Source organism: Mus caroli, unplaced genomic scaffold (assembly GCF_978045245.1).
Source record: "Mus caroli unplaced genomic scaffold, Mus_caroli_1 scaffold_13, whole genome shotgun sequence".
Lineage (NCBI taxonomy): Eukaryota > Metazoa > Chordata > Mammalia > Rodentia > Muridae > Mus > Mus caroli.
The window spans coordinates 7,013,312-7,035,883 of NW_028227268.1; the positions used below are offsets into that span (position 1 = coordinate 7,013,312).

General features: G+C 45.8%; 2 protein-coding genes across 2 annotated transcripts; both read left to right on the forward strand.

Annotated features, from left to right (window-relative positions):
* The first annotated feature begins 225 nt into the window (after positions 1 to 225).
* Positions 226 to 11,907, forward strand: LOC110306183 (CMRF35-like molecule 2). Its single transcript, XM_021178384.3, has 5 exons — positions 226 to 359; positions 3,854 to 4,045; positions 8,289 to 8,636; positions 9,316 to 9,415; positions 10,525 to 11,907. The coding sequence occupies exons 2-5, from the start codon at positions 4,006 to 4,008 to the stop codon at positions 10,622 to 10,624; spliced, it is 588 nt and encodes a 195-aa protein (XP_021034043.1). The 5' UTR covers positions 226 to 359; positions 3,854 to 4,005; the 3' UTR covers positions 10,625 to 11,907.
* Positions 11,908 to 15,316: 3,409 nt separating this feature from the next.
* LOC110305872 (CMRF35-like molecule 3) lies at positions 15,317 to 21,171 on the forward strand. Its single transcript, XM_021178010.3, has 4 exons — positions 15,317 to 15,505; positions 17,657 to 17,998; positions 19,006 to 19,168; positions 20,939 to 21,171. The coding sequence occupies exons 1-4, from the start codon at positions 15,466 to 15,468 to the stop codon at positions 21,129 to 21,131; spliced, it is 738 nt and encodes a 245-aa protein (XP_021033669.2). The 5' UTR covers positions 15,317 to 15,465; the 3' UTR covers positions 21,132 to 21,171.
* The last annotated feature ends 1,401 nt before the right edge of the window (positions 21,172 to 22,572 follow it).

A 22,572-nucleotide genomic window follows, 5' to 3' on the forward strand; every position in this document is an offset into this window, starting at 1 on the left:
AAAATTGCAATTGAGTGTCAAATTCCCAGTTCGGACTGCAGAGAATTCTGCTTGCCCAATGAATTTGAGAACTCAGTAATATATAAAAATGTGGCTCATCTGTTTGCGGAAGCTGCCAGCCACTCTTTAAAAATTGGGAGGCCTATGTTAATTATTATGAGAGTAGAAGCCACAAGAGTTTTGGTTTGCCTACCTCCAGTTCTTCTTTTTTCGGGGAAGCTGTAGTTTCCACTCCTGAGACAAGGAAGAAACAAAAGACCAAGTGCAAACGAGAAAATCAGGACACGAGAAAGCGTCTGGAGCCAGCTAGCTGCAGGAGTCCCCAGCCCCGGATTCGGCAGAGGAAGCAGAGAGACTAGGTAGTGGTCTGGTTCTGTCTGGGTCAGTGTGGGAGGCTGGTGTTGGGTTTGTCAGGGTGCCCTGGCCTGGTGTGGTGGAAGAGGATGGGGGGCTGCTCTCGGGAGGGAGAGGGAGAACAGGAAGGGACTAGAGGGCTTTAGGCTTCAGCTGTAGGCAGATAGAGGTCTCTGCCAATCAAAGACCCAAGGAAAGTCACCCAGATAGGCTGGTTGTCTAAAGGTCCTAGGAAGGTACAGCATGTGTGTGTGTGTGTGTGTGTGTGTGTGTGTGTGTTCTTGAGGGCAAGGCTGTGCTTTCAGCCTCAAACACACAGTGAGACTGACACATAGTGGGGCAACTGACTGCACTAACAGATCGAAGGTGTTTCGAACATTGTGGAATCTCAGTGGAGACAGGAAGGTGGCACTGACAGCTTAACAAACGTGGAAAGAGCAGAGGCAGGCAGAGTAGGTGGCAGGAGACTGGCAACTGGGAAGACAGCAGGCTAGTCCCGTGGAAGTTCTTCTGCTACCCATGTCTGGATTTTTAGTATTTCATGGAAAGACATAGTCAAAGTTTATTTACACAAAGGATGAGCTAGCTAAGTCCAGGGTAAAGATACCGGGGCTTATATGGGGCTGTCATGCAACAGTGCATGATGCTCAGCAGACAGGTGCTGATGGCTGTAAAGGCACTGTCAACTGTGGAATTCGTTTTGGCAAACGAGCTTCTGTTCTTGCTCAGAGTCCCTGAGCTGTGACCATGAGTCCTAGTTTGTTCTCTTTCCTTGGGATAAACAAAAGCAAGGGAAAGGTTTGCTGTGGCCCACGGTTTGAGGGTATATTTCACCATGATGGGATAGGGGGTGAGTGTGTCTCCGTGATGGGGAAGGGGGCATCTGGCGAGTGTGTCTCCAGGTGGGAGAGTGTGGGAAGCCACATGTGCCGTTGCAGAGTGGAGCAGGCTACTGCTGGCCACCACGCATAAGTTTGGGCAAACAACCAATGCTTACTTATGCAGTAAAGTTTTTTCACCAAAACACTGCCTGGCCCGGGCATGATAATGAGGCTCTGAAAAGTACTGAGAGAATAACCAATCAGATGTGAGACATGCAAATGAGGTATGTTAATGAGGTACTGTGAGATACTGAGAGAGAGTAGCCAATCAGATGAGGAACATGCAAATGAGGCATAGTGCATAACCAATCCGGGTGTGAGACATGCCTCTCCTAGGCCTATATAAGCAGCACCAGTTCTGGGCTCAGGGTCTCTTCGCCTCTACAATCAAGCTCTCCCAATAAACGTGTGCAGAAGGATCCTGTTGCAGCGTCGTTCTTGCTGGTCAAGTCGGATGCACGCAAGAGGAGAGGAGAGCCACAAGTGCACAAGAGCTGACATGGGCTTTGCTCTCTCCTTCTCCTCACCAAACCAAACCAAACCAAACCAAACCAAACCAAACCAAACCAAACCAAACCAAACCAAACCAAACCAAACGTTTATTGACTGCTGATTGCGTCTGTGTGAGTCTGTATGAGTGTGTATGTGTCTGCATGCTGTCTATGTGAGTCGCTGAGAATGAAATGCCATTTGTAGAGAATCTCCATATTTGGTGCCTCTGGGAGAGGTTCTATAGACCCAAGCAACTGATGCCTCTGGAATTTGGGTTACAATGAGATGACTCACGTCAGACCCTTTTTGTATGTTTTAAATCATATTTGCCTTTGCCAGCTCCTGTTCCCTTTATTCTTATTTATTTATTGCTTCTTTGGAGACAGGGTTTTACTCTGTACCTTAAGTTGGCCCTTATTTCCCTTCCGTAGCCCAGGCTAACCCTGAATTTACAACAATCTTCCTATTCCCACCTTGGGAATGCTGGGATTACAGGCATGCACCACCATGACTAGCTTCCATTTTAGTTTTGTTTGTTTGTTTTTGTTTTGTTTTTGCCTTAAAACTGCTTGGTTTTGTTCTCAATTCCTTATTTATTCTTTGAGAGTTTCAGAAATTTATGTGTATTCGTGTATTATGTGTATTAATTTAAACAAACAACTCTAGAGATAAGATTTTGCATGGAAGAGCACACACCTGCGCGCGCGTGCACACACACACACACACACACACACACACACACACACACACACACAAACACAGAGTCAAATGGAAAGTGCTGGAGACTGGTTTGTTCTTTTTGTTTGTTTGTTTTTAAACATTTATTTGTTTTTATTCATGTGTATGAGCGGTTTGCCTGCAGGTATATGTGTGCATTCTATTCGTGCTGGTGCCCACAGAGGCCAGAAGCCCTTGGAACCAGATTATAAGCTGCCCTGTGGGGCTGGGAACTGAGACCTTGTCCTCTGGGAGAGCAACAACTGCTCTTAATTGCTGAGGACTTTCTTGTCCCTGGCTTGACTTTCTGGTTGCGGAGACCTGAAGTCTCCCAATTGTCTAATTCTAAGGAGTCCACTGACCTCTTTAGTCACCAGGCTTGCATGTAGTGCACAGACAAACATTCAGGTAGACACTTACACGCATCAAAATAAAAAAGGAATAAACCCCTAAAAAGAGAATTATTATTCATTTGGAAGAGTGAAGTTGTCTGTGTCCATGCAAAATGGGGGAGGGGGGACCTGTTGAGAAGAAAAAATGGATTTAGTGGGAGTGGGAAGAGGCAGAAAGAGGATAATACAAGTGAAAATAAAATGCAGCACATACAGGAGAAATTGCCAAAGAATAATAAATAATAAGCAACACTGTCAACAAAAGATTGTCCTGATTATTCTGCTCCACATATGAAGGAACTGGAGGGAAGAAAGATTTCCCAACATGCTCCGGGGCTCACTATCAGCTTATGATGGAAATGGGTGAGGGCTGACTCAATGGTTAAAGGAGCTTGCTGCCAAGCTTGACAACCCGAGTTTGATCCTCCAGCCCTATATGGTAGAAGGAGAGACCTGATCCCTATAAGTTGTCCTCCAATGTCCCCACAAGCACCTTGGCTTGTGTGTACACAACACAGTGGATACACAGATAATGTTGCAAATAGATAATAATGGGGTTTGAGTTTGTTCGATGACCCTGGAATCTACACCTTGGATGGTGACCTTGACTCTGAAGGAGGCGAACTGGGTAGAGCTTGACCACAGGAAGTTAATCACTGAGTCTGGAGGGATGTTGGGACACTGGGTTGCAAGAGGGGTCCTGAGATCAACTGGGCAGAAACAGTAGTTGAGAAAGACACAGAGGACCCCCTCATCTTTGCTCTTTGAGTGAGGGGCACTTATGACCCCAAAGTCAGTAGCCATAGCAGAGGGAAGCAGTGGGGATCAGGCAGGCATACTAGACAGGAAAGGGAGCTGGAGAAACAAGGGCTGAAGCTATTGCACATAGCAATTGGCTTTCCCGAAGCGTCAGGCTGTGACAAACGTGATTTTATTGAGTGCAGACCTGTGCAATGAATCTGCTCTGGTTCATTCTCTGAAGCGATTCTCACTCATCTTCCTTTTTTGTTAAATTAGGAAGTAGCTCAGAGTGGAAAGGAAGCAGATAAGAAAAAAAAAACACGGAGAGAACTTGAACAAGAAGGTGGTTGCCTGGGCTCTGTTACGCACATCTGGATTCCAGCAGCGACCTGGAGTTTTCTGGAGACAGCACCCAGTGAGGCAGGAGAATGAGGCTGTGCGCAGGTCTGCTCCTTCTCTGCTTCCAAGGTGAGTAGGGCGGTGGATCTGTGAACCTAATTTTGCAGGGGGTGTGGGGGGGGTAGAGTCGGAGTCCTGGGTTCAAGCCAGAATCCAGATGTCAGCAGAAGTGGGGGTGGGGCCTGGGGTCAGGGGGAACATACATGCATTCACCCATCTCTTTGTCTATCAGTGTACTCCAGCATTCATCTATGGATCCTACAAACCATTACTAAGCACCAACTGCAACCCTGGACTGTTCTAAATGTTGTAACTATAAAGTAACTTCCCCCAGTCAAGGGAAATCCTATTTGAATGAGGGAGTCAAATGATTTTACTACAGGGTAAGTCTTGTTACAATACAGACGGATCGTGTAGATATCAACTACAGCAGGGGCTCCTCGCTCTGCCCTCAGAGGGATGGAGGCTTCATCGAGTCTTCACAGAAGTCAGGCTTGAAGGATGGACCAGCCAGTGGAGCAGAAAAGCACTGATTTATGCTAAAGTGTAGATAGAGATCTTAAAGTGGAGCGTGCAGAAGTCAGCAGTGACCTTGTTTTTGCTGAAGTTTAAAGAGGTTAGAAGTATTTGTAAGGAATAGTGCGTAGCCAGTTGTGATGGTGGGTGCCTGTAACCACAGCATGCAGGAGGCTGAGGCAAGAGGTTGTAGGCTTGCCTCAGCTACATAGTGAGATCTTGCCAAAAAAAAAATCTGTAAAAGATACTTAGGCCAAGCATGGTTGTGCATGACTTTAATCCCAGTACTTGGGAGGTAGATGCAGGTGGATCTGTGTGAGTTCGAGGCCAGCCTGGTCTATATAATGAGACCCCTGTCTCAAAAAACAAACAAAAGGGAGAACACATTTTCTTTCCAGGAACTGTTGAGGATGAAAATTTGAGGGCATTTCTTTGCAGGTGACTTTTTACGTTTTGTTGTTGTTGTTGTTGCTGTTGCTGTTGCTGTTGCTGTTGCTGTTGCTGTTACTGTTGCTGTTGCTGCTGGACCCTCACAGAACATAAAAGCTACCCCATGTCTACCTTTTTTTTTGTTTTTCTTCAGTGGTGGTTAGGGTTTAAAGGAAGAGGCCAGCTGAGTGACTCTGTCCACATACAGTTTTCTTTTTCCATTTTATGATGTAAGTGTGTGGTATGTGTGGTGGTGGGTGGTGATGTGAGGTCAGAGGCCAGTTTTGTAGAGTCAGCTCTCTTCTTCCACCTTTAGGGTGAGTCTAGGGACTTAACTTTGACAACTGGGTTTGTGCAGCAAGCGCCCACTGAGCCATCTTGATGGCCCCCAAACAGCTTTCTTCTGAGTGAAGTGAGAGGAGCCTGGAGCATCTCCCAGCAACCCCCTCATCACCTTCATGATCTAGGTCATCATCGGAAGCTGAAGGGCTCTCAGATAAATAACTAAGTAGTTCCAGGCCAGCTTTGGCTGCATGAGAGCCTGGCTCAAAACAACAAACAAACAAAAACAAGATAAAATCTAGATCTTTACTCTAAGTAAGACAATTAGATGCATTTATTGCATTACACTTAGAGGCTTGAGTTGCCTTGACTAAAGGTGATGATGAGGATGATGACGATGACCATGATGACAATGGTGGTGGTGGTGATGGTGATGGTGGTAGCAGTGATGGTGAAGATGATGGTGGTAGTAGCGATGGTAATGATGTTAGCGGTGAAGATGGTGAAGACGATGATGTGATGATTACAATGATGATGATAGAATCTTCAGACAGTCTGGAGAGTAGGGTTAAAATGCTGTAATGACTGAAATAGGTTCCAGACATAATGATGGTTGGACCTGCCTTGTCCCAGCTCACGGGAGTTGTCTATGGGCTTTTCCTCTTCTCTACAGTAAATGAGAGCTTCAGATCAGATATGATGAGAATATTGACACCTCAGTAATCAGCAAACACCGTGAAGCAGGACCACTCCCAGCATACAACTACTTCTTCAAATCAGCTTGCTTACATCTGACAAAATTGCCCGAGTGCTGTAGTTCAGTGCAGTTCAATGCAGTGAAACTCTAGAAGAAGACCTCTTTTTACACATCCTTCTGGAGTGGGCCTCCCCATCTTGACCCGTTCATCTTTATGCTAAGGACAGAGTGCTTGTGCCCTGATTTAAACTGTGATGTAATTTGTACTGACATACAGTGCACTTCTCCTTCTGTATCTCAGCCCTCTCTTCTTTCATAACATCCCCTCTGCCCGCTGCATCTACCTAAGGTTCTAAACACAGTTTGGGAAAGGGCAGTCATCTTGTATTTATAGAGGAGACCCACAGTGGGTTCTATCGTGAGCTTGAGAGGGAGGAACGAGGAAGGGATAGAAGAGAAGGCAGAAGGGACAATCACAGAGCAAGCGAGGGAAAGGCCAAGGGAAGGAAGTGCTTTCTGATATGAAATGAACAGAAATAGCCAGGCAGGGTGGCACACGTACACAGTAGCTGGTCTCATAGGTACTATTAATGCCATTTAAACCTATGAGCCATTTGTGACCTAGGCAGAGAAGGCAGCATTGTCCCAGTTTTACAGACACACAGTAAGAGGCAGCTATAAGGAAGACCTGAAAATGAGACCTCCATCCATCCATCTCTTCCACCGGGCAATGGAAGTGTCAAGGAACAAGTTAAGCTTGTTTGTTCAAGAAAGCTCAGGATGCTTGCGGCTGGTCTCGGCTGCTACAATGTATTCGTTTTCTTGATGCTGTAACAAAACACTCAGCAAAAAGCAACTTAAGGGAGGAAGGGTTTATTTGGACTTGTAGTTCAAGGGAATAGGTTTATGAAAACAATTAATAGTCCCAAAGGTACCTTTGTCTGTCTGTCTGTCCGTCTGTCCATCTGTCTGTCTGTCTGTCTGTCTGTCTGTCTGTCTTCCTCCATCCCTCTCCCTCTCTCTTCCTTTCTCTCTTTCTCTCTCTTTCTATTGCTATATTTTTCTTTCTTTGTTTCTTCCTTTGTTTTCTTCTTTCTTCTTTCCTTTTTTACATTCATTAATTTTTTTCAAGACAGGGATTCTCTAAGAACCACTTTCTTTGGCAATGGCAGTAAAGGAATGAAGCCATGACCAAGGGCATGTATATCCAAGCCTTAATCCTGGAGCTTTGCTTCTTTAACATTAACTATCTATATATGAAACAGATCTCAACTCTATGAGAGCAGCCTTTACAGCAAATACTTATAGTTCTCATCTGCTGGAGAGAGGCTTCAATAAGATTCTAGAACAAGAGGGCTCCACTCTCTTCTCATGACCCCATAATTTCCCTTCCTTTCTATGCTGTCCACGTACCCCCTACAGCCTCTGTTCACCCCAATGCATTTTTAGGGTGGTCCATTTCTACTGCCAGGAATAAGTAACCTATCAGCCCGAGTCCTGTGTGTGGTGCTGGATGCTGGTGTTCGTGTTTCCACCCAGGTGTATGCAGTATCCCTCCATCCTTCAAATGGAGTCAAAAGCTGCTTGCCAAGTGCAGTCTCTCAGGACTAAAAAGATGACTCCAGTTAAGAGCACTTGTCGCTCTCACAGAGGACCCAAATTTGTTTCCTAGAGCCCACATGGAGGATCACAACTATCTGTAACTGTAAATACCAGGGGTCCTCTCTGACCTCTGTGGGTATGCATGTCACATACATCAAATAATATGCAGAAGTCTTTTTTTTTTAAATAGAGTCTTTTATGCAAGACACAATCTGGAAAACTATGTTTGCACAACATGAAGTAACTCATGGCGGGGCACACACAGCCTGGTCACAACAGCGGAGTAAATCAGTTTGTTATTTTGAGACAGCATCTGTTATATAGCTCAGGTTGGCTCAAAACTCCCAATTAGATGAAGCTCACCTTAAAGTCAAACTCAAAATTCTCCTCTCTTAGCCTCCCAAGTACTAGGAAGTCTCTGCTAAATGCAATTTAGAAGTTGAATTTTTAAAGAGCAAGTCTGACTTGCAGAAGATTCTCGAATGCTGAGGTTTAGTGCAAAGGAAGTGATTTGTATACGACCTAACCTTAAGCCAGCTGTGGCCGTGTCTTCACTTAACCAAACTGTAAAGGCAGGGTCCATATGTAGTCATTGAGTTGGTGCCTTGTATCCACAGGGGACAGATTTCTACTTGTCTCTCTGCCACAGCCTCCAGTCCACTTGGCTTGCATCCCAAGTACAAATGTCTCTCCTGATACTCTTCCTGGGTCTCCCCAGGCTTCAGGAAAACAGCTACTTCCCAGCCCACCTAGAAGGAGACCTAGATTCTGGTTTATGTCTTCCAGGTTGTTTATCTCTGACGGGCCCTGGCTCTGTGTCTGGCTACGTAGGAGGCTCTCTCCGTGTGCAGTGTCAATATAGTCCATCATATAAGGGCTATAGGAAATACTGGTGCCGAGGACCGCATGACACAACATGTAAAACTATTGTAGAAACCGACGGAAGTGAGAAAGAAAAGAGGAGTGGCCCAGTGTCCATCAGAGACCATGCTGCGAACTCCACCATCACAGTGATCATGGAGAACCTCAGCGAAGACGATGCTGGGTCTTACTGGTGCAAGATTCAGACTTCCTTTATCTGGGATTCATGGTCACGTGATCCATCAGTCAGTGTAAGGGTGAACGTTTTTCCAGGTAAGACTGCTCTGGCTCCAGCCACAGAGCTTCTAAAGAGTATCTGCCTGGATTTGGGACATGTGTGAACATTTGTCTTGAAATGTGCCTCTGAGTGTTGTGGTCATCTCAGCCAAGTTGGGAAAAAAGTGTGTGATAGACATGAAGAAAGATGGCTGACCTTTCAGCCATGGCTGGGGGAGGGGTGAGGTATAGGTCACACAAATAGTCTGACATCTGCTGTCTCTAGGAGGAGCTGAGAAACAACCTATATCTTCCTTAGCAGTGGGTTAAAGTGATCTTCAATTGTTCTCATATGAAGGATGCTTGGCAATCCTACATGGTCTCTGGGAGGATCCTTGGGTCATAGGCTGAGCTGTGTTACTTCACACTCTCTTATAGTTTTCTCACCAGTGTGGGGTGGGGGTGAACCCCTGAGAGATCTCTCTACCCTCCCTCAGGCAGATTCAGATAGGGCTGGGGAGAAAGTCTGACACTGCACAGATGGCCAGTCTTTGAGCAAGAAGCCTCCTTCAGCCTTTGAGAGCCCCACCCAGGATGTGGCTGAGATTTGGCTTACAAAACTTCTCAAAACCTCTACTGTGAATATATGATTTTGTATGACATCAGATCCACACAGAAACTCAGTACAGGCTGGGGAACCAAGCAATGACCTGTTGTGTATCTTTATCTCCAACAGCCACAACTACACTCCCAGCCACAACTGCTATCCTCCCACTAGTGAATTCTGGGCAGAACCTGAGGATTAGTACTAATGTGATGTTCATCTTCCAACTGTGGTAAGAACCCAAGGCCTGGGAGAGTCAATAGCAGTAGGATTGTGGGAGTCAGCAGTGGTACTTCATATCGAGGAAACCTTACGATTGAGTGACATCCCCCCACCCTGATCTCAGTTTTCACATCCTGCAAGCCTCCCTGTGGATACCAAGGATGGAGGAGGGGCTCAAGGAACACAGACTCGGGGTGGACTCTGTGTTTAACAGATTCACATCGCCTTCCCATTTCCCCATCTCTCTCCTTCCCCACCAGACTTCAGACTTGGATTCCTAGCTCTATGTCTCTTTCAAAAGTCACTGTTGAGGGTCAGGGTGGTGGCTCAATGAGTAAAGTTGCTTGCTACCAAGTCTAAGAACCTTAGTTCAATTTCTGAACCCCACAATAAATAAATAAATAAATAAATAAATAAATAAATAAATAAATAAATAAATGTAAAGTTTCAGCTGGGGTTCTTGCTCCAGGGAGCTGCTCACGAAGGAATACTTAATAGAATACTTAAAGGAATAGGCTCAGCTCCGGGCTGAAGTTTACATTTGTTCTTCCTTCTTAGAGATACTCAGAGAGGACCAGGATGTCTCTAGGCCCTGAGGGAGGGAAATTCAGAAGAACTACTTTCAGGAAGTCAACTAAAGGCTAGGGATGTATTTTAGTTACTAGGGTGCCTGGCTAACGTGCACAATGCAGAGTTTGATAGCCAGAAATGCATAGATTGGGTGCTGTGGTACACATCTGTAATTACCAGCACTAGGGAATCAACAGTAAAATAAACAGAAGTTCAAATTCATAAGTACATCATAAAACCAGCTTGTGTTACCTGATCTCTGCCTCATCACCAAGAAAGTCATTTAATAATGGAGAGACAGTAGGTAGCTCTGGGCCATGCTTTTTAAAAAATGCCTAGCTAGAACCCTTTCCTCTCTTTATCTATCACCTCTCCATAACAACAGATCAGGGAGCGGAGGGGGCACAAGGGAAGATTTCCTTGAGTCAGTCCCTAGTCTGATTCTGGATCATTTGGGTCTTTGAGACAAGGCATTAGGAAATGTGGAAAGAGATGGGTTAGTTCTGGATCCTCTCCTTGAACTTATCTTCCATCTTCACTTGCCCACAGGTCCTTGCTCAGCAGCATCCAGTTCCAGGTCCTGGTCTTCCTGAAGCTGCCTTTGTTTCTGAGCATGCTCTGTGCTATCTTCTGGGTGAACAGACTTTAGGGGATTCCTGGGGGGAATGTAGAGTGACCCATCCAAGAACTATGAAGTGAAGCATCCCAGGAATGCCCTGGGAGGAACTCAGCCCTGCATGCAGACTGGACTTCATTGTTCTGTGTCTCAAAGGTGGGGGGCCTGATTATCAGAGAGTCTTGGATTTCAGACTCCTGTAGTGTCCTCAGCATAACAGAGAGAACAAGACTGGGAGTAAAGGCACACATCGTTATTCCCAGCACTGGAGAGGCAGAACCTAGTAAGTCTCTGAGTTAAAGGCCAGCCTAGTCTATATACTGAGTTCCTGGACAGCCAGGGCTAAATAATAAACTCTGTCTCAAAGACACCCCCAAAAGCGGGAACAAGACTCTCCCGGGGCCCTATGTTAGAGTTCTGCCTTTCCCTTCTCCAAATTTCCTGGATTCTGCTCTCATGTCAGCTCCAAAGGGTAAGAATCTTCTAGAAGTTTCTTGAACAGAAGTCTAGCCCCTTGATCTTCTCAGTGCCATAAAAACATCCCAGGCCATTGTCTCCAATGGCAACAATAACCTCCTTACTACAGAGAAGAGATTTCTGAGGAACATGTCCCTCACACACTTGGCTCGCAGGCTGTGCCCCCTTTCTAGAACAATCCTAAAGGATTTGGCTTCTGGTAGAGCATTTCAACTGCCAACTCTCCCAAGCACATGGAGAGGTCAACTAGGAGTCTAGAGGCGTGGGCTCGCAGAATGTTTAGGGTTGGAGAGAAAGGCACAGGGAGAGGGATTATCAGGTTCCGAGAGGTAGGTGAAATTACCAGGTGAGTGTTCAGCACCAAGGACAGAGCTCACAAGGTGAGGGAAAGCCGCTAAGCTAAGCGTTCAGAACCACGGACAGAGACCTAAGCGGCTCTTAGACCACCATCTATGCTGGTTTCAGCAGCACAGCAGCCACTACTCTGTCCTCAGCGTTTTTCACACGCATTCATTTACATGTGTGTTTAGCTATGCAGCTTTATCCTACAATGCATCCAGGTAATGACCATCACAGTCAAAACAGAGGATTGCTCCACCATCACAAGTCCTCCTTCATGCCAGTCTGCCTCATTACTGCCCATTAGAGACCACTGATCTCTGTCTGACTCTGGCTCTGTCACTTTGAGAATGTTCTAGAAAGAGAAGCATTTCAGTGGTATGTCAAGTACAAGGCCTCTGGGATCCACACAAGCAGATGTTCTTGGAAATCATCCATTCCTCTTTATTACTCAGCATTATTCATTGTATACATTCATTACAGTTTGTTTAACTCCTTATTCAGTTAACTATTTGGGTCATTTCCATTACAAATAAAACTATTATCCACATTTTGTATGTATTTTTTTATACGATTCTGCATTTTTATGTCTCCAGGGTGCATGCTTGCACAAAGAGTAAGTTATATAGTAAGTATATGTTTAGTTTTCTAAGAAATAACCCAATTATTTCTGGCATGGTGATGTCATATTTTTTCCATCAGCTAAGGATGAGTTTTTGTGGTTTTGTTTGTTTGCTTGCTTTTTGAGTTTTTTCCCCATTGTCATTATTTCTTTAAAGGAATTTAGATTTCTTTGATGCCCAGAAGTGCTTTGTCTGCACCTGTGTCTGCACACCATATGTATGCATGCATGCCTGGTGCCTTGGAGGTCAGAAGAGAGCATTGGATTCCTGGAACTGGAGTTAGGGATGGTCTTGAGCCTCCATGTGAGTGCTGGGAACTGAGTCTGAATCCTGTCCGAGAGCAGCAAGCACTCTTCTCTATGGAGGCCTGTCTCCTGCTCTCCTTATTTCTTGTTCATTCCAGATGTTCTGATAGGCATGCGGTTCTGAGTTTCCCAAGTGACTGATGAGATTGCAAATATTTCTGGTGTGTTTCATTTCTGCCCACACATCATCCTTGATGGCATATATGTTTTGTGTCTTCTATTTATTTTTGAACTGAAGCCATTTTTGAAAATTTGTTACATTTTTTTAAACTTAGTGTGTATACATGAACACATGTGTGTTACAGTGCAAGCATAGAGGTCAGAGGATAACTTGTGGGAGTTGGTTCTCTTCTTCTACCAAGTGGGTCCTGGGACTTGAACTCAGGTCTTCAGACTTTGAGACAGGTGCCTTTACCTGCTAAGCCATCCTGACACACTTCTGCTTCAGCTATCCTAGTTGTGTACTGCAGATATGCACTGCCATGCCTAGACTAAATAAATTGTTTCTTATGTCTTTCTTTTTAGAGTTCTTTGCATACTATACACAGAAGTCTTTGTCCATATTTTATCTAAATCTCTGGCTTGTGTTTTTATCCTCCTTATAAGATAGTTCGCTGTGAACAAAATTACTCTTTGTGTGTTTCTATGTGTATAGTGCACAGGTGTGTTTGTGTGCACGTGTATGTGTGGGCACACTTGCCTGCTCATGCATGTGTGGAGGCTAGGGCTGACCTTGATTGTTTTCCTATATTACTTTTTAACTTATTATCCTCTCACAGAGTCTGGAGCTTGCTGTCTGAGCTTGACTGCCCGACCAGCAAGTCCCCAGGAATTCCCAGGAGTCCCCTATCACACTCAGTGTAGAGATTACAGATGCATGTCACTGTACCCAGGTTTTATGTAAGTACTCGGGACCTGAACTCAGGTCCTTATAGTTAAAGGACAAGCGCTTTACCCATGAGCCATCTACCTGGTCAAAACGTTTTAAACTTTGATGGCACACAATTCATCAGATTTTCTTTTAAAGGTTATGATTTTGGTGTCACGTATAAGAAATTGTGAGTTGCCTCATATTTGTTCCAACTTTTAAAAAGTTTTAGAGTATCTATTCCCTCCCCCCTCTCTCTCGTGTGTGTGTGTGTGTGTGAGTGTGTGAGCATACAGAGGCTAAGGAGGGTGTGGGCCGCCCTGCTCCATGGCTCTCTGTTTTATTCCCTTGAGACATGTTTTCTCCATGAACTGGAGCTCACTGCATTTTGGCTTTTTTGGCTAGGCTGATAGCCAACAGGCCTGAGTTTGGTAGTTGTTTAATTTAACATTTCAGCTCATGAATCATGATTTATTTTGGGTTTCTTGTTTGGCACAGGAGGAAGGACATTCTAGGCATTTAGTTTTCTAGCATGTGGATATCTGATTGTTTCAACAGTGTGTGTTAAACTCACAATCTTCCACTTTTTTGTAAAAAACAAGTCAAGTACATTTGAGTGGGAGATAAATTACATTATCCAGAGCCCAGGGAGAAATGAAGCCACCAAAAGATGAGATTAGAACTAAAGACAGAGCCCTACAGTGAAACTTACACAAACAATTGCCCTTAAAAATACTATGAGCAAAACAGAATGCGTCTGTCAGTTCATGCAGAATCTCGGGCAGGAGTCTGCAATCCCTGACTAGAGATGGGAAACGGCAGAGCTGTGGGAGTGTGCCTAGAGCCATATGGTGCTCCCAGCAGGCCTGGGGACTGACCTTCTAAGGTGCACAGATGGACCTGCAGGGATGAGGTGGAGACCAGTCAGCAGGGCAGATTCAGCTCTTTGCCTGGGTGGTGTCACATCTTCTAGTCTTGTTCTTATAGTAATCAATGAGATAGGCTAAGACCCTTTTCTATGGCCCTTCATGTTCTGGCTGTAAAGTCTTTAAAACTTCCTTCCCCAAAGTCCAGGTGTTCTGGGATGGCTTCAGCCAGTAGATGGCAGTGTGGTTCTTGATTTTTTTTTTTTTTTTTTTTTTCTTCAAAAACCATCTTACAGACCTCATCCTAGAGCTTATATACGGGGTTGGTTGTACCTCCTAATTCAAACTTCTCTGGGCACACCCTCATAGTCATATCTACAGGTGAGTCTCCTGGGTGACTTCAGGTCCAGTCAAGTTGACAATGAAGATTAGAGATCATAAGCATTCCGTGTGTGTGTGTGTGTGTGTGTGTGTGTGTGTGTGCATTTATAAATTTCTTCCCATGAAAATTTGATACCAAAGATACAGCATACCTATATTTTTCTACACTTGCAAGCTTGTGTTCTACAGCAAAACTCTGTCTCATAGAAACAGAAGCAGGGATTGTGGATTCAGGTCAGTGGGTAGAGTGCTTACCCAGCACTCTTGAAACCACAGTTTGAGTCTTCAGCCCCTCATAAAACTGAGCATGCTGGGGAATGCCTGTAACCCCAGCACTTTGATATTGGAAAAAAGGAAAATGAGAAGTTCAAGGCCAGCTTGGGCTCCATGAGACCTCTCCTCAAGCCCACACTCTCTCTCTTTCTCTGAGCCAATGCCTGAGGCCCTAGTAGCCATTGTGGTAGATGCCCCTGGCTTGCTCTGAGGCTCATAGCTAGATAAATCCCTGCTGCCCCAGGCTGAGCATTCAGCAATGCCCTCTGCCAATCAGGGCTTAGCCTAGGCTACTGAGATGGGCTTAGCCTGTGCTGCCTTGTGCTCCCTTGCTACTGAAGTTATCCTGCCTTTGGTTGCTCTCCTCTGCTAGGATCCCCTGCAGCTCAGTTACCTCCCAGGTAAGGGGTTTGCTGTATCCCATCCTTTCTGTCTATCTCTGCCGATCTGTGTGTCTGCATCTCTCCTCATGGTTCCCATCTGTCTTTCAAGTTTATGTCTCACATTGCATTTTTCAGTAGAGGAAGTTCCCTGTTTACCCAGCTGTCCCTCACGTGTCCTGACTTGGTCGTCTCAAAGATTGGCATCATCTTTCTTCCAGTATGCAAAATTGAGAAGTTTTGTCAAGGAAGTTACTGAGAGAAGTGAACGAGAGAGACCTAAAGGAAACTCAAGCTGAGCTGCAAGTCCTCACAGGGTGCTGTCGTCTGTCGCCACCAAGGACAGGAGAGGAGACAAGACCATGTGGCAGTTCCCTGCTCTGCTTCTCCTCTTCCTCCCAGGTAAGTAGCAGGGGCTTTAGAGACTTCCATGCCAGTGGTGAGGGCGACAGAGACGGTCTGCTCTGGCTTAGGGAAACCTGGCTGATCCATTCACCAGCTGCTTACCCCCAAAATAAAAGGCAAGGTTTTCTGGCATCTGATGGATTCTGTGGGTATTGCAGAAAAAAACAAAACCAAAATCAATTTAAAAAATAAAACAAATAAAAGCCCAAAACAAACCTTTCAATGTGTTTCTCATCCCTAGCTGCTCCACGAAAGCCGAGGAGTGAGTGGATGAACTAATTTTTTTCAAAATGTATTTTGGGGTTCATGTTTGGCACATGCAGCCTAGGATGCCCCTGAACTTGTGATCCTCCGGACTCCACCCTCTGAGTGCTGGGATTTCTAGCATGCAGCTCTATCTCCAGTTCCATTGTGAGCTTTAGTTGACACAGTAATGAATTCTTACAGGGGCTGGACGTGGTGGTGATCGCCTTTAATGCCTTTAAGTTCCATGGGGTGTTTTGAAATAGTCAGTTGTCAGACATGTTTTTCATCTCTCTTATACAACACTAAAAGTTCTCATTCCCATCAAATGACAGACACCCCTGTGTCCCAACAGCTCTCCTCTACGCTACAAGCACACTCCTGTCTTCCCTAATAACCCTTCCCAGGCTGATGACCTCTATTTTGTTTTCTACTCCTTTGAGGTTTACTTTTGGTCTTTTGAGAAGAAAATGTGCCTCTGTGGTGTACGTATATCTAAAGGGTTGTGTGTATGTCTCTCCGTGTGTGTGCACACACATGCATGTGCTCTCAGGTGCACACATACTTGTGAGATTGACACTGGGTCGCTTTCTCTATCACTCTCCACCTTGTTTGTTCAGACATGGCCTCCTGCTGCTCCTGAGCTCACAGATTGAGCCCATCGGGCCCGTGATCTCCAGGATACCCCTGTCTTTGGGGTTACAGGCACCCCCACCTCACCTGGCTTTTCTTCCACGTGTTCTGGGGATCCAAACTCTGATTACTCAGAAACACTTCCCAGACGGGTCTGTCTCCCTGGCTCCCTAGCCACAGAGAGTAACTTTTTAGCTTTCACATATCAGTAGGAATGTGTGGCAACATCTTCCTGTATCTGATTTATTTCAGTTCCTCCAGTCTCTCCCGTGGGCTGCAAATGACGGAACTCAATCCCTTCACCATGATTCTCTATTACATTCATGCACCACCATCCGCTATCTGGTCACCTGCATCTATGTGACTCTGTGCCATGGCTACTGTGAACACTGCCATAGTAAACACAAGGGGAGATGTCTTTTCCACATACTCATTTCATGTCTCTGGGCTGCGTGTTTGCATTCTGTTACTGTGATAAAGACCATGATCAACAAAAAAACCTCGGAGAGTAAAAGGCTTATTTGGCTTAAAGATCCAGATCACCCTCCATCATGGAGGGAAGCCAGAGAGGGAGCCCAAGCAGGGCAGAAAGCTGGAGGCAGGAACTGAAGCTGAGAGCATGGGAGAGTGTTGCTTGCTGGCTTACTGCTCATGGCTTATTCAGCATGTTCTCTTATATTGTGGTACCACCCACAGAGGACTGGACCTTCCTATGTCAAGAAAATGTCCCCCAGACTTGCCTAGACCTGATGCAGACAATTACTCAGTTGATGTTCTTTCTTTTTGTTTGCTTCTGTATGGAGTTGGTGTCAGGTTTATAAAAGCCCAACCAGTCCAGACCATGTCCCCTGTGGGACTGCTGCGTTATGTGACAGTCTTATGCTAGTTTTCTGAGAAACTCCACACCATTTCCCATAAAGTCTAATATCGAATCCAACACACAGTGCGTGCGACATCCTCTGTCCCACACACACCAACAATTGTTATATTTTGTCTTTTTTGGTAATAACTATTCAAACTGAGGTATGATGATATTTGTGATTTTCATTTGTATCGATCTCCTTGCCAATTAGTGAAATTGAAAATTCATCTGTACATTTCTTTCTAATTTTTTTCTTTTGAAGCTTCAACATATAGGATAGCGATGCTGATATGCCTTGGGAAAAGGGAAGCCCTTCACTGGTTTTTATTCAGCTCATGAACTCTACTTGGCACAGTAGAGTTTCACCCTTGGAGGAGGAGATCAGTGGTCCGTGTGTTTGTGTTTTCCAGGCTGCTGCACTGCTCAGGATTCAGTCACAGGTCCAGAGGAGGTGAGCGGTCAGGAGCAGGGCTCCTTGACAGTGCAGTGCAGATATGACTCAGGCTGGAAGGATTACAACAAGTACTGGTGCCGAGGAGCTCATTGGAAATCATGTGAGATTCTCGTTGAAACTGATGCATCAGAGCAGTTGGTAAAGGAAAACCGTGTGTCCATCAGGGACGACCAGACAGACTTCATCTTCACAGTGACCATGGAAGACCTGAGAATGAGCGATTCTGACATTTACTGGTGTGGAATTACGAAATCTGGATATGATCCCATGTTTAAAGTTAACGTGAACATTGACCCAGGTAAGAAAAATTCCGAAAAATCCTGGTGAAGGATCAAGGATCCTTGTAAAAGTCTTACTAGAAAAAAAAAGTCTACTATATTTGTCCTGGCAAGAAAGAGGGTAAGGTGGGGAACCCTTGTCTCCTTGTATGCCTGTCTTAGATAGTCTCATTCCTACAGATCTGGGAATTGAACTCAGAATCTCACCTGTGCTAGCCAAGCACTTTGCCACTTAGCTAAAGTCTCTTCCTGAGACCCCGCTGCCCCCTTTAACATAACATAAAGGAGGCTGCAGAACCTTTAATTCTGGGCAAGATTGAGTAACAAGGATGAGGTTTATGTCTTGCTTTCAACAACTACAACAAAGAAAACAGACAAAATTGGAGCTGGAGAGACAGCTCAGAGATTACGAACTCTGGTTGCTGTTCCAGAGGACTGGATTTCCTTCTCAGCATCTACATGGTAGCTTGCAGTCATCTGTAATTCAGTTTCAATGGATCTGACAGCCTCTTCTGGCCTTCATGGGCACTGCAAGCACAGGGTGCTCTTAGAAGATACAAGGCAGCACCCATACACATACATATACATGAATTAAAATAAAATAAAATAAAATAGACAAAATATACAAAATCGAAGTGTTTCTGCATATTGTGCACCAGAGTGTAACGAGACAGTACACTCTGAAGTATTAAAGGGGAGCTGTTTCTTTTCTCTGCATATCATTTTTTTTAAAAAGAATGAAAGTGTTAGGCATGGTAGTGCACACCTTTAATACCAGCACTAGGAAGGCAGATCTCCAAATTTGATGCCAGCCTGGTCCATAGAGTGAGTCCCAAATGATCTGGGGCTACACAGAGAAACCCTGTATCAAAGATTAATTAATTAATTAATTAATTAATAAAGTAAGGTCTGGATGGTGCCTGGAAGTTGAGCTTCTTAATTCATAGGGAAAGAACTTAAGGCCATACCCAGAGCTGGACTATTTATAGGAAGACTGAACCATGTTCTCTTGAATATTTTGCTCCAGAAATTTCAACTACAATAATGACGACGACATCCACACTTCTGACATCCACAGTTCTAACATCCACAGTTCTGACATCCACAGTTCTGACATCCACACCACCAACCACGGAGAGCACTGGCACAGAGAACATTGGCCAGGTGACTCAGAACACTCTCTTCATCTGGTAAGCAGAGCTGCACCCTGGCAGCTCCTTCCCACTGGGCTGACCCTGGGACCTCTTCCCTGGGAGGAGCTCCAGATAAAATACAAAATGCCCAGGAATCCTGGGATTCAGGAAAGCCAATCTAAGTGTATTCCAAGCGTTACTTAACATGGCTATATTCTTTTATCTGAATACCAAATTAGCCTGTCCATATGGGAATTTTATTTGCTAACCTCAGTACCTATCCTGTAGAAACACTAGGGCTGGTAGATTCTCATGAAAGCCTGAGGTGGGCTCCCCAGTCCTTTCACCTTTTAGTACACCAACGCTCCCCTTCTAAGCCTCAGCTGCAGAAGGTAACATCTTCACCTGAGTGACAGGACAGACTGAGCACAGCTATTGTGTCCCCTGTGTGTCCCCCAGTGGGCAGGACAGAGGGCCACAGTTGGGTCTCCTCTGAGATAGAAGAGATCCCTCTCCCATCCGCTTCAGGTTTCAGGCTATAATTAAATCTCCTTGTTCGTATCCAACTGTGCCAAGAACCAGTTGGGGGTGGGGAGTTTCCATAGTGCAGGGGAGGAGTGGGAAATTGAGAACAGTGGTGTGCCTGGATGATGCTTGTCATTCTTGAAGGTGTCCAGAGGATTTCTCTGCAGTGTAGAGCTACCTTGGCCTAATTTCATCATGGCCTGTTGGGGTCAAGTCTCCAGGTCAAGGACACAGATAAAACACAAGCTACGTTAAAGCATAAGCCACCTCTCTATTTCTCCCTCAGAATTGTCCCTCAGGTCTCATCCAGTCCCCTGTCCTTTTACTGTGTTCTTTCTGCTCCATGAATTTTAAGTAAGACAAACATGTTTCAAAGCCTCCCACCTCATAGGCTCTCTCATGGATTTTTTTTTAAATTCTTTCTCTGCTAGGGCATTGGAAGTGTTTTTATGCTTGTTTTGGAAGTGGATGAAAACTTAGTTATCAAGTGACAGAGGGTTCCAGGTTCCAGAAATGTAGAGTCAAGGAGAGTGTGAAACAGGGAGAGACCTCAGTCCTTGGAAACATTTCAGGACACTGAATGTAATGGCCTGCCAAGTTTCAGATCTCATATCTCCCAGGAACATGTTGGGCTATCTTGTGACTCACAGAGTATCTGCAGTTGTAGATGCTTCCTTCCCATGAGCTGAGGATGGCCTCCTGCTGGGCCCAAGGAGAAGCCAAGGATAGCCCAAGGAGGGAGAGGGAGACCTGGGCAGGGAAGACAGGATGGCAGGGAGGTGGGGAATGGTGCTTAATACTGTCAGGTCCTCATGGTGCCTCAGGGTATAATAAAGGGACACAAAGAGCTGCAACAGCAGTGTCAATTCACTGACAGAGTATAGCAGCCATCACCCATTTCTAGATGGAATGAGCCCCAAGCCTCCTAACACACGGGCGGGCACTGATGAGGTGGTTGGGGTCATCCTGGTGAAGAATGTAGCAGAGGCCAAGGTCAAAGACCAGGAGCAGTGACACCTTCAGACTGGCAGGAATGGAAAGTAGATGAGGAGGATTTCTGGGAGTCTAGACAAACTAAGAGGATGGTGGTCAAATGGAAAGGAGGGATATCAGGGAGAGCTTCCCCAGATGAGGGCTTATCCTGCAGGCAGTATGACCAGCCATGCACTTGCAGGGAGACAGACCTAGTGGCATCCCAGCCTTGACCTTATCTGGCCCTTGAAGGCTGGGATATGGGCACCAGGAAGGCTGAGCCCTCTATGCCAGGTGGTGGCTTACTCCTGCCTCCTTTTTTTCCTGCAGGTCCCTGCTGAGCAGCATCTCCTTCCTGCTGATGGTCTTTGTGGTGGTTCCCCTCCTCCTGAGCATGCTCAGTGCTGTTCTCTGGGTGAACAGGCCTCAGAGACACTATGGGGGAGGTGAAATTGGCCTGGTGAACACCCATAGATCTGATGCCCAGGATGGAGAGAAACACTTCCCAGGATATGAAAAATAATCTCTCTCCCTCTCCCTCTCCCTCTCCCTCTCCCTCTCCCTCTCCCTCTCCCTCTCCCTCTCCCTCTCCCTCTCCCTCTCCCTCTCCCTCTCCCTCTCCCTCTCCCTCTCCCTCTCCCTCTCCCTCTCCCTCTCCCTCTCCCTCTCCCTCTCCCTCTCCCTCTCCCCTCCCCCTCCCCCTCCCCCCTCCCCCTCCCCCTCCCCCTCCCTCTCCCTCTCCCCCTTCTACTCCCCCTCTCTGTCTCTGTCTCTCTCTCTCTCCCTCTCTCTCTCTCCCTCTCTCTGTGTATACCTTGTTGGGGTAGATGTGTATGTAGAAGACATCTTCAGGTATCATTCCATTATTATTTAAGACAGGGTTTCTCACTGACCTTCACCTTTGCCAAGTTGGTCAGGGAACTCCAGGGATCTACTTGCCTCCACCTCCCATCCTGCCATTGCAAGCACACACAACTGCACTCACTTAAAAACAAACAAACAAACAAACAAACAAACAAACAAACACTGTAGCTTGTAGGGATTGAACTCATGTCCATTTTCCTTGTAAGAAAGGCAAGGGTGTTACCAGCCAAGCCCTCTTCCTAGGCTGTAAAAGACTCATTCTATTAAGGAACAACTGGGCAGGAGCACCATGGCTCTGAAGTGCCATGGGCCCAGGCTCAGACTAATACCACTCCTATAGCAGGGACAGCTGAGTTCTGGAACCCATTCATGTCCCCCTCTCTTGGAACATCCCACAGTACCTACCTGGGCCTACCTTCCACTGATGGCATCCAGGGAAGTAGAAAAAGGCAAAAAAATATCATGTTTCTTCCTAGCTTCCCAGTTCCTTAGAGGACACATGACAGTACAATTCTGTGGGGCCACCAACCAGGTGACTGACCAAATAGGTGGGAAATGAGGCCTCACCAAATGGCAAAATAATTTGCCATTGTCACACTGGATATCTGTCCCTTACAGATGGAACACACCCTACTCTCTTTTTTGTCAATGCAACCCAGTGACTAAGCCCACTGCAAGCAAAGATGGAGCAGTTGACCTAGGCTTTGTACCACCTGCTCAGGTCCCCAAGTAGTAGCTTAGTCTTGGTCCCTGAAGTCTAGATTCTGTGCCCAGTGAGACCAAATTGGGACCTATGCTGCAGGAAGCAGCTGCCCTCTCAGGAGTCAGGAACCCACATCACACCAGGACCCCTCCAGGAAAAGTCTCTGCACCGGGCCATTTCATTCTCTCCCTTTCACTCAGATACATCTATTGACTGTCTAAGTATTTAGACACCCCCTCCACATGCACGCTCCAAAATAAGAAAGATCCGAATTAAAGTCCACAGAGGAAGTCGAGGGGCTCAAAGGTAAATGCTCAGGGGGAAAACAGTTGTTCTCAGCCCACCGGCCACAGCCATGCTGAGTTCTGCACCATGACACAGTCTCTCCTCTAGTGGG

Coding starts and splice junctions, on each gene's coding strand:
- LOC110306183 (XM_021178384.3), top strand. CDS start 4,006: ATGAGGCTGTGCGCAGGTCTGCTCCTTCTCTGCTTCCAAG. Junction 8,637..9,315: donor AAGGGTGAACGTTTTTCCAG/GTAAGACTGCTC, acceptor TATCTCCAACAG/CCACAACTACACTCCCAGCC. Junction 9,416..10,524: donor ATGTTCATCTTCCAACTGTG/GTAAGAACCCAA, acceptor ACTTGCCCACAG/GTCCTTGCTCAGCAGCATCC.
- LOC110305872 (XM_021178010.3), top strand. CDS start 15,466: ATGTGGCAGTTCCCTGCTCTGCTTCTCCTCTTCCTCCCAG. Junction 17,999..19,005: donor TAACGTGAACATTGACCCAG/GTAAGAAAAATT, acceptor ATTTTGCTCCAG/AAATTTCAACTACAATAATG. Junction 19,169..20,938: donor CAGAACACTCTCTTCATCTG/GTAAGCAGAGCT, acceptor TTTTTCCTGCAG/GTCCCTGCTGAGCAGCATCT.